General features: G+C 37.4%; 1 protein-coding gene across 1 annotated transcript; it reads right to left on the minus strand.

Annotated features, from left to right (window-relative positions):
• Positions 1 to 3,869: 3,869 nt before the first annotated feature.
• On the minus strand, positions 3,870 to 11,228 carry LOC105048483 (translocase of chloroplast 34, chloroplastic). Its single transcript, XM_010927793.3, has 8 exons — positions 11,096 to 11,228; positions 10,498 to 10,608; positions 10,258 to 10,365; positions 10,028 to 10,152; positions 8,984 to 9,248; positions 4,496 to 4,564; positions 4,238 to 4,399; positions 3,870 to 4,134 (listed from the first exon to the last, which is right to left on the minus strand). Exons 2-8 carry the CDS (start codon positions 10,594 to 10,596, stop codon positions 4,024 to 4,026), a joined length of 939 nt encoding a protein of 312 aa, XP_010926095.2. The 5' UTR covers positions 10,597 to 10,608; positions 11,096 to 11,228; the 3' UTR covers positions 3,870 to 4,023.
• Between the last annotated feature and the right edge of the window lie 4,131 nt (positions 11,229 to 15,359).

The raw sequence follows: 15,359 nt of genomic DNA on the forward strand, positions 1-15,359 counted from the left end.
GCACATACATACATATATTTATGTATCCACATATATGTATACATCCATATATATAGTATGTATTTATTTATGTATGTATGTATGTATTTTCTATCCAAATCATTTTGTATTTGGAAAGATTAGAAAAGCAAACTTAGAGACAAAATCTCTATAACTTCACTTCTCTCCTACTTTGAAGATTCATGTGAGTGGGTTTTGGCTCTCTCCCTCTCTCTCTCTCTCTCTCTCTCGCTCTCACTCGCTCACTCATTCATTTTTCCTTTGTTCTCTCAGAATTTCCCAATCCAGAATGACGAATTACACATATAGCACCTGCAATGTCCTCCCAGAAAAATATACAAGAAAATATCAAAAAATCCAATTGATCATGAAAAAGTTAGGAGGGGAAGGGGGCCTTACATAAGTATGTAGTTGGCGTACAAAGCTAAAAAGATTATCGTGCTTGAAGTACTTGGGGAGGACATCCAGACAGAAGGAGACTTTATCCCAGATCACGAGGGTGTTGTTGGTTTTACCCCAAGACACTATTTGGTCTGTCAGTGGATCATCCACCATCTCGTAGCATTTGATGAGAAAAGGCGGGACAACAGTGTCAAATGATATCTCACCTTTTCCTTTACCAGCTTCCATTGCTCCTTTTTAGAAGAAAGGAAGGATGAGAATTATAAAGAGTGACAAATTGGATTGGAAGCGAGGAGACACTCTAACCCTAGCCGTAAGTTCTTAGATGGAAGAAAAGAAGACAGGGAAGAAAATACTTTGCAGGGTCTAAGAAACAAAAAGATAGGATTTTATTTTCCTCTGCTCTAAATATGTTTTAATTACATGCCATAATTAGGTACCAAATCCATTTAAGCACCCCCTGTAACAGCATGTCCACTGGTTTGAGGCTATTCAGCCCATTAGTTTCAGCCCAAAGCTCGTTAGAGACACCAGGGTAGCATTTGATTTGGGAATAACACAAGTATTTGGAAAATCTAGGTGCCACTAAGGATATGTTTTTTTTTTTTTTTCCTTGTGGAAACTGGCTTGGTTAAGGCTACCAATGCAACTGCTTGCTTCATGAAAGAGGTATTCTTCGTAATCAGCACTAATTATGTGATCTTTGTCCACAACCAATTGAGCATCCATAGCATGTTATTATTCAATGCCCCTTTGCAATATATTGTTGGCGCACACTTGATACTTGGTTCTCAGTTGGCTTTATACCTTTATCTTTACCGGCTTTGGTCTCCTTTTGGTTAAAGCAAAGGTGGAGAATGGTGTCTAGGCTAGCTATGCATATAAAGCTTGCCTCCTCTGGTTTTCTAGAAATTAAAGAGTTTTTTATTCATAAAATTTCAACCCTAATGATATGCTTAGAATGCTAAATATATTTTGTGTGGACATGTTTATAAATCAAGTAGACATCTTTTTTTTGGTAAGAATCAAGTAGACATCTTTATTACTCAGTCGAGGAACTGAGCCCCTGCTAATCTTTTTCTAATTTGCTGAATGGCCCCTCTCCTTGCAGTATTAAAGGTGAATTTTGATGGGACAAAAAGAAAAGAAAAAGCTATATTGGCTCATGTTACTGGGGATCATGTAGGTAATCTAATGACACCTGGTGGACAACTATCCTCTTCATCTTCTGTTCTTCCTGCTAAACTAATGGGGTTTGGGTGGGGCTTTTTTATGCTGTAGAAATCTGTCATACTATAAACGTACGGGTAAAAGGGGAATCCAGCACCATTATTATATGGATTTGTCATTCTTCTACAAGAAGGTTATCAATGGACCCTCTAATGAAAGATATATTATCTTGAATCTCAACTGCAGAAGCAATTACTATCTCACATATAAGAAGAGAGGACACACGCAATAAGGTGGCGGACTGGACAGTTGGGAAGTCCCTTGAAGGTGATTTTATCATCTCCCCCAATCAACCCATATGAAATGATCTACTTATTCTTCTTAGTATAGATGCATATGGTGTGGAATATTTGAGACTTTAGTTGATTGTTATTTGTTTTGGCACATAAATTATGATGTGTAGACAAATATTTTTATCTTTTTGTTCAGCTGAACCCTACGATGTACTCAAAAAGAAAAGGCTACATCCTCTCCACGTTGTTATCTACGATCACACACTCCGATTGTTTGTTATTTGGCAAAGCAGTTTAGCGAACAACGTTAAAAATATTCAAAATCACGTCATCTGTTGCCACAAAATGCCCCACCCAATTTCCTAATTAATAAGCTTTGCAGAGGATTTTGGCTTCTCATAGACCATATCAGATACATGTAGCATTTTTTAATAAAGAAATACCATGCCATGACCTTGGCCACCATGACATTTTTCCTCCTCATTCTTCTTTGTATTGTATAATAGCAATACAAATTACAATGATTTAATGCTACATCTATGGTAGGCCTGATCCATCTAATAATTTCTTATATAAAGGTCGGGAGTGCAAGCCATTACAGCTAAGAGAATGTAGCATGCATAGGAGTAGTTTTCTTTCTTTTTTCTTTTTTTTTGATGAAAAAAGAATCGGCCATTCACTTTATTAGTAAAATAAAAAGATATTTACAACCGATCCAGATTTTGCTTTTGCACTGATTGTATGGGTGTAACCGGTCCGAGGAAAGCGAGTTTGGGGTCCCGATTTGACCCAGAACGAGTCTAGGAATGTTCTTTGCTTCTGCCTATATGTGTTGAAAACCTTGCTTTATAAACTGTGAACCCGGCGTATCTCATACGTTGTTGTTGCGTGACAGAGTTCCACGATGAGCCAGGAGCGACAGAGCATTGAGAGTGTTTGTGAGGAGAGGTTTGAAATTTGCTCTCGTTAGGTTGACAAGTCTTCATTTCTGATTGAATTGACAAGAAGGCTTTCTCAAAGAAGTCAAGATAGGACTGACACTTTTGCGAATGCACTACAATATTATCAGCTTCAGCATAATAAAAATCAATGAACAGCCTTAAGGATTAGTATAGTTTTTTGCTGGAGGTCTTTGAGAGGAACATTGCTACGAGATTATGTTTCCAATATAATCATTTTTCTTTCTTCCTTTTTGTCAAGGATTTTTTTTTTCCTTTTCCTTCAAACTTGTAACCCAACAGGAGAGGATTGCTTGTTGCATTAGTTAAACAACGGCAACCAGCACGTACACACCAACCATCCATGTAAGCTGTTGACCGCACTCCTTCTTGCCTGCATTTGCTTTGGCCATATAATCAACACAAAGTATTTACACTAGGTTAACAATTAATTAATTGTAAAAACAAACGATATGTTTCCATAGTGCTTTGATAACTTTTTTTTTTTTTTGAAGAAAAATTGTGCTTCCATACCTTTTTGGCTGTATAACGAATCTCAACCAACACAAGAGAGGCTACAATCATTACGATTGCACTAACCAGCTATCTCTTTTAATTACGATGCATCATCTCAACCAACACAAGAGAGGCTACAATCATTACGATTGCAGTAACCAGCTATCTCTTTTAATTATGATGCATCCTCTAATCATTTTACCTTATTCTAGAAGTTTTTAAAAGGAGAAAAGTTTAAGAACACCTTTCAACATACGAGGACCGTCATCACTCTCACTGCCACACATTGAGCGCATGGCGAAACGATGTTGGCGGTTATTTTCCTACGAGACAATTGGCCTAAATGGGCTTGGCTTAAAAAATAATTCCCGAAGCACAAGACAAGGTTTTTCTCATTTCTTCCAAAAGACTGGCAGTTTATTCTCTCTCTTTTCTTCGATGAGTTAAAAAGAGAGTATACAAATGCGCTTAGAAATGGAAGGTTCCAACAATTGTAGTATTAGAATTATCCTCAACAAGAAAATCTTCACCTGCCGCTCAACTTAGCTACTCCTATAAACCCAGTTAATGGGACATCAAGTTGAGAGAACAGAACAGTAACAAAACAAAAAAAAAAAAAAAAGAAGAAGAGGAGAGAAGAAAAGATCTGATGCAAAGCCAACAAAGGTAAAGGAAAAAACGAGCATAACAAAAATTTAAATCTTCTAAAATTTCCGGTTTGCCACGCCCATGTCACGTAGCTCCCAAAGAGGTTTGCTTTCTTTTGCAATGTCCTGCTTTATGGCTTTTTGTATCACTTTCACCACAAAAAAATACTGAAACATAACAGGAGTAAGGGAAAATGGTACATGAGTATATTTCTGCAAGAGAAATTCTCTGTTTCAGATTTGAATGGTTTAATGCAAGATAGATGCTGACCTGGAAAGCCAAGATGAGAGGTATGAAGAACTTTCCTCTCTCATCTGCGTTGGGGCCCTCAATCAACTTCTGGTCCACGGTAATTGGTTTGCTCCCATTTGAGATAACAACTGTTATTACTTCCACCAAGTTTGGAATCCATGCAGTACCATCAGGAAGAATCTGTTTACAATGTACAATACTTTAAATGACTGAGACAAACTTAACTTGAAAGAGATGTAGAAGTAGCAAGAAGAGGAAAGAAGGAATTGTACATGCCTTTTCCCCATTGTCATTAGTTCTGCATCTCCCACTATTCTCGACCAAGACCACAGGAATGGCAGATTTCTAACATAAACAAAAGATGAGGGTCATTATCATAAAATCAAGCCAGAGGGTAGGTCTTAATACAACAGTAAGATTACTCCATTGTGACTTGGGTGTCATAGATTTGAAACACGGAAACAGCCTTTTTGCACATAAAGGTAAAGTTGGATATGCCTGACTCCCCCCTAGATCCTGCAAAATGGCAGGAGCCTCATGCATTGGGACATCTTTTTTTTAATCCTATAATCAGGTCCCAACTTTAATTTGAAACTAGCTTATTGTGGAATCTTTTAAAAATTGTAGTATAGCTCATACGTCTTGCACAAGACATCAACAAATTCAAGCAAATGAACCACCAATTTTGTTCGAGGATGTAGACTTTTGATATAAAGCACATGATACTTCATAAAATTCCTTAATGCCAACCAACCAATATCAATCTAAATTCTTGAGCTAAGCTCAATGTATAAAATGGACTTAATAAAATGCCTTTATTAGTACAGACATACCAGACAAATTGATTTATGCAGTTTAGACATGGATGTAGGAATCAAATTTGAGAGGTCAAGCAGCAGTTCAGACTTGATAAGCACCAATTTGCCATCTTCCCGAAGCAAAAGTTATTTATAAATTGAACGAAACTTCATTGGATAGTTGACTAACATATCAAAATTTTCCAATGGACTTTTCATGACAAAAATCAACCATTGGCATGATGAATCCATAAAGATTTGGTGGCATTTTCAGTTCTTTAACAATTTAGGGGTCATGAAAAAATTTTCACACCCTCGACTGTAGAAGCTGATCACCAATTGTCAATAAGTGTCAAACAAGCTACAATTACAAGACAATTAGAAGCTCAATAATGCTGTGTCAGATAGCATGTTTGGAGTAATACTGAAATGTCATTGACTGGATTCAGTGTCGTTGAAAACAGAGAGGCTAAAGAAAGTGAGTTCAAGATATCATTACAAAGCTTAGCCTCCAAATCACTTAATGAGCTTTTAAACAAATGAATTAAGGAGGAGTTTGAAGAGTTCCCTCCTGCCAGCTAAATAACGTACATATCTACATAAATATAAACGCAGACAAGCATAAAGGTAGTGCATAATAGGATGCCCCCAACATCCTAACTTTGTATCCCACGATGTTAGGGATCCAAATGGAAGGGTCCGGCATACCCATCCGGCAGGACCGGATCATGTTGTTGAGGCTCAAATATTTCTCAAACCAAATGTGAATTTAACTCGATTAATCAAGGCTGACCCAGCCTGATAATCATACCTATCAACCTTAGAACCTCAATTATCTTCCTTGTAAAGATACCAATCAGGTTGTCACGGGCTTTTATCAGGCTGAATGGTCAAAAAAAGTCCATAACTTGCAATTGTAGGCAACAGAATGGTTTGCATCTATAAATAATGTTATACATCAGATCACTTGCAACTCTTCACTGCTTTCATAAAAATATCACATGGTCCATTATTCACCTTTCATAAAGTTATCTTCTACGGGAGTGTTTGGTTGGGGAGAGTCGGGGTCTGAAATCGGAATCGGAATCGGAATCGGAATCGGAATGGGTGACTCCCATTTCAACCGTTTGGTTGGGAGGAGTCCCATTCCGATTCCAGAGTAGAATGGGAATGGCTCAATCTATATAGAACTCAATCCCTACTCTCCTCTATGGATTCAAATTTTCATTCCAAGTTCCGATTCCGATTCCGATCACGAACCAAACACTTTGGAGGATTTGGCCATTCTGATTTCCATTCCCATTCCGATTTTGGTTACAAACCAAACACCCCCTACATGTATTAATATAAGTCCTTCAAAACAAAGATCTGGAATTGAACAAGAAGTTTCCAGTATGAGACAAATATATAGTTCACAAAAAGATGCAGAAGATTACCTGATGATTCCTTAGTTGCATGCACATAAGTCAACCAAAAGGCATCTTAATCGCTATCTCCAAATTGGGTTTTATTTTAAGTTGCAACAGTTAAGAGTGCAGGGACTAAATGCTAGAAAGAAATGAAACAATGATAAAAGAATGCAACCTTGGGTTCAAATATTTTCATGATTAAAAAATCATGGCTTTTACATGGGAAAGAAGAATAACAACCAAAAGATGGGGTAAGTCATGTGATGAGGACAAGTTGGCAAGTATACAGATCATAAGGATAATGTTATTACATATAATCTTAAAAAACGAAAGAAATGCTTTTTTTGATAAGTGATGACAGGAAGAAAAATATGTATCTAGACCTAGTTGGGCAGTACAAACAATAATTATGACTGGAAAAAAGGTGCTTACGACACAAATCACGAAAGGAAGAAAAAAAAATAAGACACAAATATCAATGTTCTGGTGGAATGATGAGGCAGGAGGCATCATCAAGATTAGGAGGACCTACTTTATATCATAGCAAAGTTCAATTAAGATAAGGTTTTTAAAGAGTATAAAGAGCTTAGGAAAATTTCGCAAAAATAAATTCAAGGTGCAGATTATGGTATCTTACATGATCAGTTTATATATATATATATATATATATATATATATATATAAAGAACAAAACATAAATAATTAGCTCAGTAGGCATTGTAACTAGGTATACCAACAATTTTTAGATTTATGAAAAGTAGAGATAATAGGATTTTGGTGAACAATGGAGGCTCATTAAAAAAGATATATTACAGATCCATATCCACAATTGCTGAATGAGAACTCTACTTCAGAAGAGGCACTATACGGGAATTGTAGATTTTTCTTCATCAATTTAAAAATGGCAATGAGATCACAGTTACAAGGATGTAAAAGCTATGGCATTGGGGCAATACAAGATATCAATTGATTTGCCAGTCGCTTGTCAGAATTTTAAAAAAATAAAATAAAATGTTAAATAATTAAGTATTCTGCAGCCATCAATAAGAGCAAACTTTCGTACATTATTATACCCATCAATAAAGTTATGCACCAAGGTGGTAGAATAAAAATTTTCAAAAAAGGGAACAATCTCATATCATCAATGGTTAGATTCTTCCTAGCAAAAAAAAGGAGATAAATTCAGAAAGTACATGTTACTTGCTCAGGCATTTGATGAAAAGACTCTGAGAGGGGGGAATTGTGCATGAATTTTATGGACTTGCCAAAGGCTTCTGATTATCCAGAGCACCAAAAGAGGTTATTTGATGGTCATTGGATAAGATAATTACTCCTAATGGTAAACTAAAAGTCTTTTGGGACACCGACAAGCATTTTGACTAAATGAGCTATACAGGTCAATTTCCAGCCCTTATCTCTTTACACTACTAACATTTAGCTTTGTATGCTATTGATGATGATCTGATTGAGAAAAGAGGTAGGCTAAAAAAAACATGGAAGAAAACCTTCTTAATAATAAGAGCCTAAAAAGCAAAAGGGAAAAAAAAATATGGAACCCAACGAGGCCCAGGACAAAACACAAGCCTTCAAATAACATGGTTTGATTATTTTCATTTTATCGAATCTATTAATAATATATATACATACATACACACACACATGTGTGTGCGTGCGCGCGCATGCATATAACTAGAGATAGGTCGATAGAAGTGACAGAGGCTCCTTGATGGTTCATCCATCTCAATCTCTGAAGAACCTCAATACCCTTGAACTTCAGAGAATTCCAAAGTCTAAAACTAAATCTTCCAAAACCTACGAAATAGATCAAGTAGCAAAGGATTTATGTCTGCTAAAAAGTGATGCGACAATGTAGTACATTTCGCACAAGTATATTACTGGATAAACTGGAATTGCACCAATTTTACAAAGTGATAGACAACCAGTTGAGACAGTATGCATGTTAATGAAAATCCAATCAAGTCCTAATAAGTAGAGGTACTAGGATCCACTTGCAAGGGTCAACAAAAAGAAGGGAAGACCTAAGCTACAGAGATAAAGACTGCAAAAATAGCTTGAAAAAGCTAAGAACAATATCAGAGGTAGCCCCTTATAAAAATAGTTAAGCAAGCAAAGCTTTATATCTATGGTTATAGTTTAAGCACTAGAAGTTCACTGTGTGACAACAAAATCACAGTTTGTTTTATCAATCAATTTACAGAATATGTCAGTCAAAAATGCTCATGTTATATAATAAAATAACTATGAATTAACAGAAAACAGCACTAAAATCTTTCTCTAGCAAAACTAGATAGCAAGACTCATAAATGCCCAAATCCCAGGGCACATTCAAAATATCTGCAAACTGTAATACATCCATCAGAAGAACAAGATAGGTTTCATGTGATGTATGATAAACACTTCCAGTTATGAAAGAAAGCCACAAAGTGTAATTAAATAGCATATTGCAGGCTAGCAGCACAAAGCAACATCAAACAACACTAAGGAATACATGGGTGAAAATTGACTATAACGAACATACAAGATGAAGATTTTCATACCTCGAACTCTTGTTTCTTAATACACGCACCCAAGCGGATGCATTTTATAAGTGCTTCTGATCGTCTGGCAAAGAAATCATCATAATTCAGTCCATCTGGTGGTGACAGCTGAGCATGAGTTAATACAACCAAAGTTCTCTGCCATATTCTTTTACCGAATGTGTCTGTTATGGCTTTAATAACTTGTATATCCAAACTATCCACCCTATAAGCATCTAACCGGTCCACATACAGAAGAACATCGATAGTCTTGTTCAAAAGAAACCTGGCACAGTATTGGAGTTCATATTGTTTCAAACTGTATAAAAGTATATGACATAAAGAAGCAGCCTAAGCATAGCAAAAAAAAAAAAAAAAAAAAAAAAAAAAAAAAAAAAAGGAATTAGAGAAGAACTAGTTAGCGCATGAAGCAAACTATGATAAGAAAATCAGAGAGCACTTCAGCAGGAGGGAAACAAAAAATCTAATTATTAAAGGCTTCCAATTTTTTTCCTCAGATATTAGGCAAGAGGTAGTAGTTTCTCCGCTTCATGTTTCTGTCCTGTCTTTCCAGTATATCACCAGAAATCAATGGCGGCTAATCAAATAGATGAACATATGAGGTTGACCATAACTTCAGCATTATCTTGTTCAATCACCAGGAGTTGATGAGTATGACTAACCGGACTAGACAGTGGGTGATTTAACTCGAAGGACCAGATGAAAACATGAACTGGAGAAGATATAGATTCTAAGGAAACAGACTAAAGGTAACCAAGTACCAATGTTTTTTAAAATTTCACCTTGTAAAAGGTTTTTAGAAGCTATCATCATGTTAAGGGGATATCATTTTAGCAGTTGTATTGCAATCGCATGTACATGAATTTGAATACGCCCTACTCAACCAACATTTTGTTTAATCTAATCACATATAACCTGGTTTACTTATAAAGTCCTCATTCCTACATCTGACCATGATTTGCCATTTTACAGATAGATTGGTGGACTACAAAAATTTAGCCTCTAGGATGAATCTCCAACTTATAATTCTTATCTGACACCCACCGTTTTATGACTTCAAGAGCCTGTTCACTGACGTATCCACCTTCCACAAGTCCTGGAGTGTCAATGATGTTCAAAGTGAACCCTGCTCGCATGCGTGAGCACATTATTGGTCGCAATCCTTCTGACTGCAATATCAACAACATATCAAGGAAAACACAAAAATTATTAATGTATCATCATCAGAGACAATTAACACCCAAAATTGACTTCTCAGGTATTAAACAACAAACCTGGAAAGCACTGACGGGAGCCAATCTCTCCCCCATTATGGAGTTTAGAGTGGACGACTTCCCAACACCGCCCTTACCCATCAGCAGAATCGTCAATGTACTCACATTCTTAGAGGAACCATATGTAAAAATAAATAAACAAATAAATAGCACGCTAAAAAAAAGAGGAAAGGAAACAATCATTGAGAAGGCAATTGATACTGCATTGCGACAAGATCTTGTGAAGAAGAACGCACTGACCTCTTCCTTCAGCTTCCCCAGCAATTCATGCAATTTGCTCTGTGTGACAGCCGGGAACTGCTGGATTCCGAACCACTCGCGAGGTATTCGGGATGCCATACTGCTGAACTCCTATAAACAAAGATCAGATAAAGAATTTAATTCTTTTGAAACAAGGAATACATTACAAATCCAGTGAGTTCCCAGAAAAAAATAAAGTACAAAAATAAAGAAGTGCCATCGATTCCATCCCAAAACAAGAAAGAAATAGAAAAATCGCCACCAGCGAGATGTTGAAACGCAATTTATATAATCTTGAACAGTACTTTTTGAGGAAATCTTGAACAGTACTTGACGACTATTAGATGCAAAGAAATACATAAATCCATCTAGGTTACCAACTTTGAATAAAAATTAGAACTCTCCTTGCATAAAATTACCGCAACATCCTATTAAAAAAATAGAGCCAGGATGGATGATTATTAGGTGTTCAACGCTTAAAACCCCTAAATTTATTCGCTGCTTTGTCAATTTTTGGATAAGAATCAGATCTTTTGGCATGAAATCGCCGCAAAATGGGGTGAACAGGAATGTAGAGTTTTAGCGCTCGACATCTTACCTGAGAGTAAAACACCCCCGGTGAAAGGAGTTCGAAGAGAACGGATCCAGATTCCAAGCCAAAACCCGAGAGGGATGAAGGGTTTTGGAGGCTTTCAGAGATAAAATGACTCCGAGAGGGCTTGCGCGGAGAAAAAAAAAAAAAAAGGAAGGAATCAAAAGGGGAGGAGGTGTTGAGGGTTTTGGGAAACGAGGGGCATAAGGTAACGCGAGGGAAACGACCTAAAAAATTTAGATTTATCACCGCCGGCGCGCGACGTGGACGTCTTTGGCTTTTTGCGTTGGACCATTACTGTGTATTGGCACGTGCGGTTCACGTGGCTAAGATAAACTGAAACAAAAAGAGATGACGTTCCATCGAATTTCTTGCCGTCGGATAACTGTGTCCGGGATTGTTCTGCTAAGTGGAATACCATTTTCGTAAAAAGGGATAATCCAGTTAAAAATTCTTGTTCTGTGTCAGGGATAAAATTATTGCAAGAGGATAGGTGAAACAGACTTAAACCTCGAAAGGTGATTATTTTACACTCAGTGTACACCATTTATCATTATTCCTGTAATTATTGCAGAGGATAGTATTTGTTGCAACAAAGAAAAACTGTGTTATCCCTTGTTTACAGGGACATCCAAGAGTATGGAGTTGTCTCCTTATTTTTTTTTATCATGCAACCGACCGTAGACTTAAAGATTTAAAAAAGAAATAAGATAACGATCGAGTTGAATGAAACATGAAACCTAAGTAGAGGTGAGCTCAACAGTGAAGATGCGACCCATTTTTTGTATTATAATGGTAAAACTTTTAAGATGGTGTGTTTTGTATCGGACCAGATCATGGTAGGTGGCATTGAAGGAGTGCTTCATTTTTCCCTTATAACAAAATAGCCAATCAGGTGAACAAATAGAATATGAAAATATGAGATGTTGAACCACAAAACAGATTTTGTTATATATATATATATATGACTCAAATTTTATCAGATCGGAACTGGATAATGAAAATCCTATATCGATGATCTAAACCATTGAATATGATCTATTACCCTAAAACTACTTCTATACTAAAAATCATATAATTTGAAGATCCTTAGCTAGGCATCAAGTGATTAAAAAATATATCTAATTCAATTTTATTTAGGCTATCCAATTTTTGACTACTTGATGCATATAGACTATGGTTCTCATTTAATTTTTTTTTTTTTTTTAATGTATAAGCAGTTTTGAGATAGTAGATCACATTCAACATCTTAGATCATTGATATAGGATTTCTATTATAGAATTTTGATCTGATTAGATTTGAGTCAAAATTTGATCAATATGATTTTAGTCTTTAAATTAAAAAATTAAGTAAATAATTTTTTTCTAAAAATTATATAAATAATTTTAAAAATTTTTAATAAATTAAAGAAACACCCCCTCAAGTTTAGTTTCATTTCACTTATACTCTCTTTGACTGTAAAATATATCGAACTAGTTCTTCAAATTTTTGAGATATTCTAATGTGATCATACTATTTATCTTCGTTAACATAATGATACCATTATTTTATAAAATAACTAAAATACCCTTATCTCTATCTCATTCCTTCTCCTTCCTCTCTGATTATTCTCCTTCTCCATCTTCGACGCTAACGTTTCTCCTTCCTTTTTCTCCCTCCTTCTTTTCCTCCTTATTTTCTTCTTCTATCATCATCCTCCTCTTTCAAGCCCACCACAAGCCTTCTTCTAATATGGTGACTCTCTCTATCTCCACCCATTCTTCACCAGCACTCCTTCATTTTCCATCATCTCCTTTCTCCTCACTTTTTTTCCTCTTTCAAGTTCACTTGCAAGCTTTCTCTCTCTATGGGGGCTCCCTCCCTCTTCATCCATCTTGTTGGTGAATCCTCATCCCCTTCCTTCTCTCCCACTTCTCCTCTTCCTCTAAGTCTGCCCATATCCCTCTCCATGGTGGCGTCCACCACCTTCGCTCCTTCTTCACCAGAGACCTCTTCTTCCCCTTCTCTCCTTCCTCCTCATACACTTTTTTCTCTCATCCTCCTCCTCCTTTAGGCTCATCCATGACCTCTCCTTCCATCTCTTCTTTCTCTTCATCGACTTCTCCTCCAAGCCCGCTTGTGAGCCTCCTTTCTCTCTCCATTGTGGCTTCCTCCATCTCCACCTACCTTGTCAGCGAACCCTCTTTCCCCCTCCTCTTCCTCATCTCTTACTCTCCTCCTCCTCTAAATCTATCTATGTCTTTCTCCACAGTGGCTCCCACCACCTTCATCCCTTCTTTACGACGGCCTCTCCTTCTCTTCCTTATCTATTTTTCTCTCATCCTCCTCTTCCAAGCTTACCCACAACCCCTCTTTCTCCCTCCTCTCTCTTGACCTACTTCTTCTCCTCTTCTTCCTCCAAGCCCACTCATGATGCCTCCTTCTCCGTGGTGGTTCCCTCCACCTTCATCCTTCCTTTTCAGCAACCCTCTTTCTCTTTCCCCTCCATTCTCCTCATCATCTTCCCTCTTCTCTAAGCCCATCCATGAGTGTTTTTCTTTCTTCTTCTTCCCCTTCCTCCTCTTCTTCCTCTTCCAATCCCGCCTATGGGGGCTTTGATACTATCCTTCTCTTTTACATCAGCTTCTACAATCCCATCCTCTCTTTCATGGCAACTCCCTCCTCTATTCCTTTTTTGTTGGTGATCCATCCAATATGAGCAAAAAGTATTTTTATCTATTGAAATAGAAAATTAATATCATTTATTGGTAAGCAAATAGTAAGATCATAGTAAAATATCTTAAAAATTTAAAGACATAGTTTAATACGTTTTAAAGTTGAGAGGATGTCAGTGAAATTGGACTAAAGTTGAGAGGATATTCCTATAATTCATCCTAAAAAAAATATTTTATAATTTTTTTTTAAAATAAATAAAATTTATTATATTATTTTTTTGATATTTAAAGTGTATTTTTTTTTTTGATAGTGGAAATGGAACTGCATACAAATGAAATCACGAAAACAGAAAACAGAAATAGAGCACAAAAAAAATAGAAATACAAAATAGAAACAGAAACTGCGACTGAAGAACTGGCTGAAACACGAGAAACAGATTCACAAGGGCCGGGAGTGCAGTAAACCTCGGGCATCTGCTCCCAAAATCGCCGTCAGGTCGTAGGGAATCGTGTCCGACCATGATAGCAAGGAAGATCTACCAGTTCTGGCTAACAAGTCCGTAGCCCTCTGTGAAAGTATGTCACACAGAGAATCGAGCAAAGTCTGCGGAGAAGCAGAGGATCTCGCACACCAGGGGACATTCCGATAAATAAGAAGACCGGGCATCAAGCCATTGAACTACTGTCGACGAATCCCCCTCAAGGATGATGCATGGTCTCGTAAACATTCTCCTAGCAACGTTTACTGCCTCCAGCGCTGCCCTAAGTTCTGTAAGGGGAACAAAGGATGGAGAAAAGGTTTGAGCCCCAGCATACACAAATCTGTCGAGATGGTTCCGAATGACAAATCCACCGCAAGATCATCCCTCCCTGACCGATCCATCAAAATTCACCTTCAACCATCCATGGGGTGGGGGCATCCAAGACACCAAGATCGGTGTATGAACAAGAGAGCTGCTAGAGATGCGGGTGTCCCAGGGCACTTCAAGGAAGAAGGCGGTGTTAAATTCATTGGCCAACCGAAAAGCATTGGTAACAATTGCAGTGGCATCAAGCGTCTGTTGGTGATGGATCCAAGAATTTCGAGCAAACCAAATATACCACCCACAGTAAGCTATCGAAGTCTGATGCAGCCGATTATGTGACGTGAATATATGCTGCATAACATCGACAGTAGAAGAAACAGACTAAGGTAGACCGAGATTAGATGCTAGTAGATCCCATGCTTGCTTGGCCGCCGGACAGGAGTATAGAATATGGTTGATATCTTCAACATCATTGCAGGCGTCACGGTATTCTTGGCCAGGGGGTAATATTCCTCTATGGTGAAGAAGATCTTTACATTGGCAGAGCTCGCCATATGACTTTCCACTAGAAGAACTTGACATGAGGAGCAACAACAAGACGCCAGATGGCCTTAAGGTTTCTTGACTCCTCGGATCCGATACCGTCACGAGGAAGCAACAGTTTATATACTTGGCTTGCTGTTACCTTGGCAGCTCCAGATTCGGCCCAAACACAAGAGTCCTTACCTTCCATATGGATGATTGGAAGATCCGTAATGGTCCTCGGTAAGCTCAAGTGGAAAAGTTCAGCCAATGTTTCGATGTTCCAT

This window comes from Elaeis guineensis, chromosome 7 (assembly GCF_000442705.2).
Source record: "Elaeis guineensis isolate ETL-2024a chromosome 7, EG11, whole genome shotgun sequence".
Lineage (NCBI taxonomy): Eukaryota > Viridiplantae > Streptophyta > Magnoliopsida > Arecales > Arecaceae > Elaeis > Elaeis guineensis.

Coding starts and splice junctions, on each gene's coding strand:
- LOC105048483 (XM_010927793.3), bottom strand. CDS start 10,596: ATGGCATCCCGAATACCTCGCGAGTGGTTCGGAATCCAGCAGTTCCCG. Junction 4,400..4,495: donor CTAATGACAATGGGGAAAAG/GCATGTACAATT, acceptor CATTGTAAACAG/ATTCTTCCTGATGGTACTGC. Junction 4,135..4,237: donor CTCTCATCTTGGCTTTCCAG/GTCAGCATCTAT, acceptor GTTATGTTTCAG/TATTTTTTTGTGGTGAAAGT.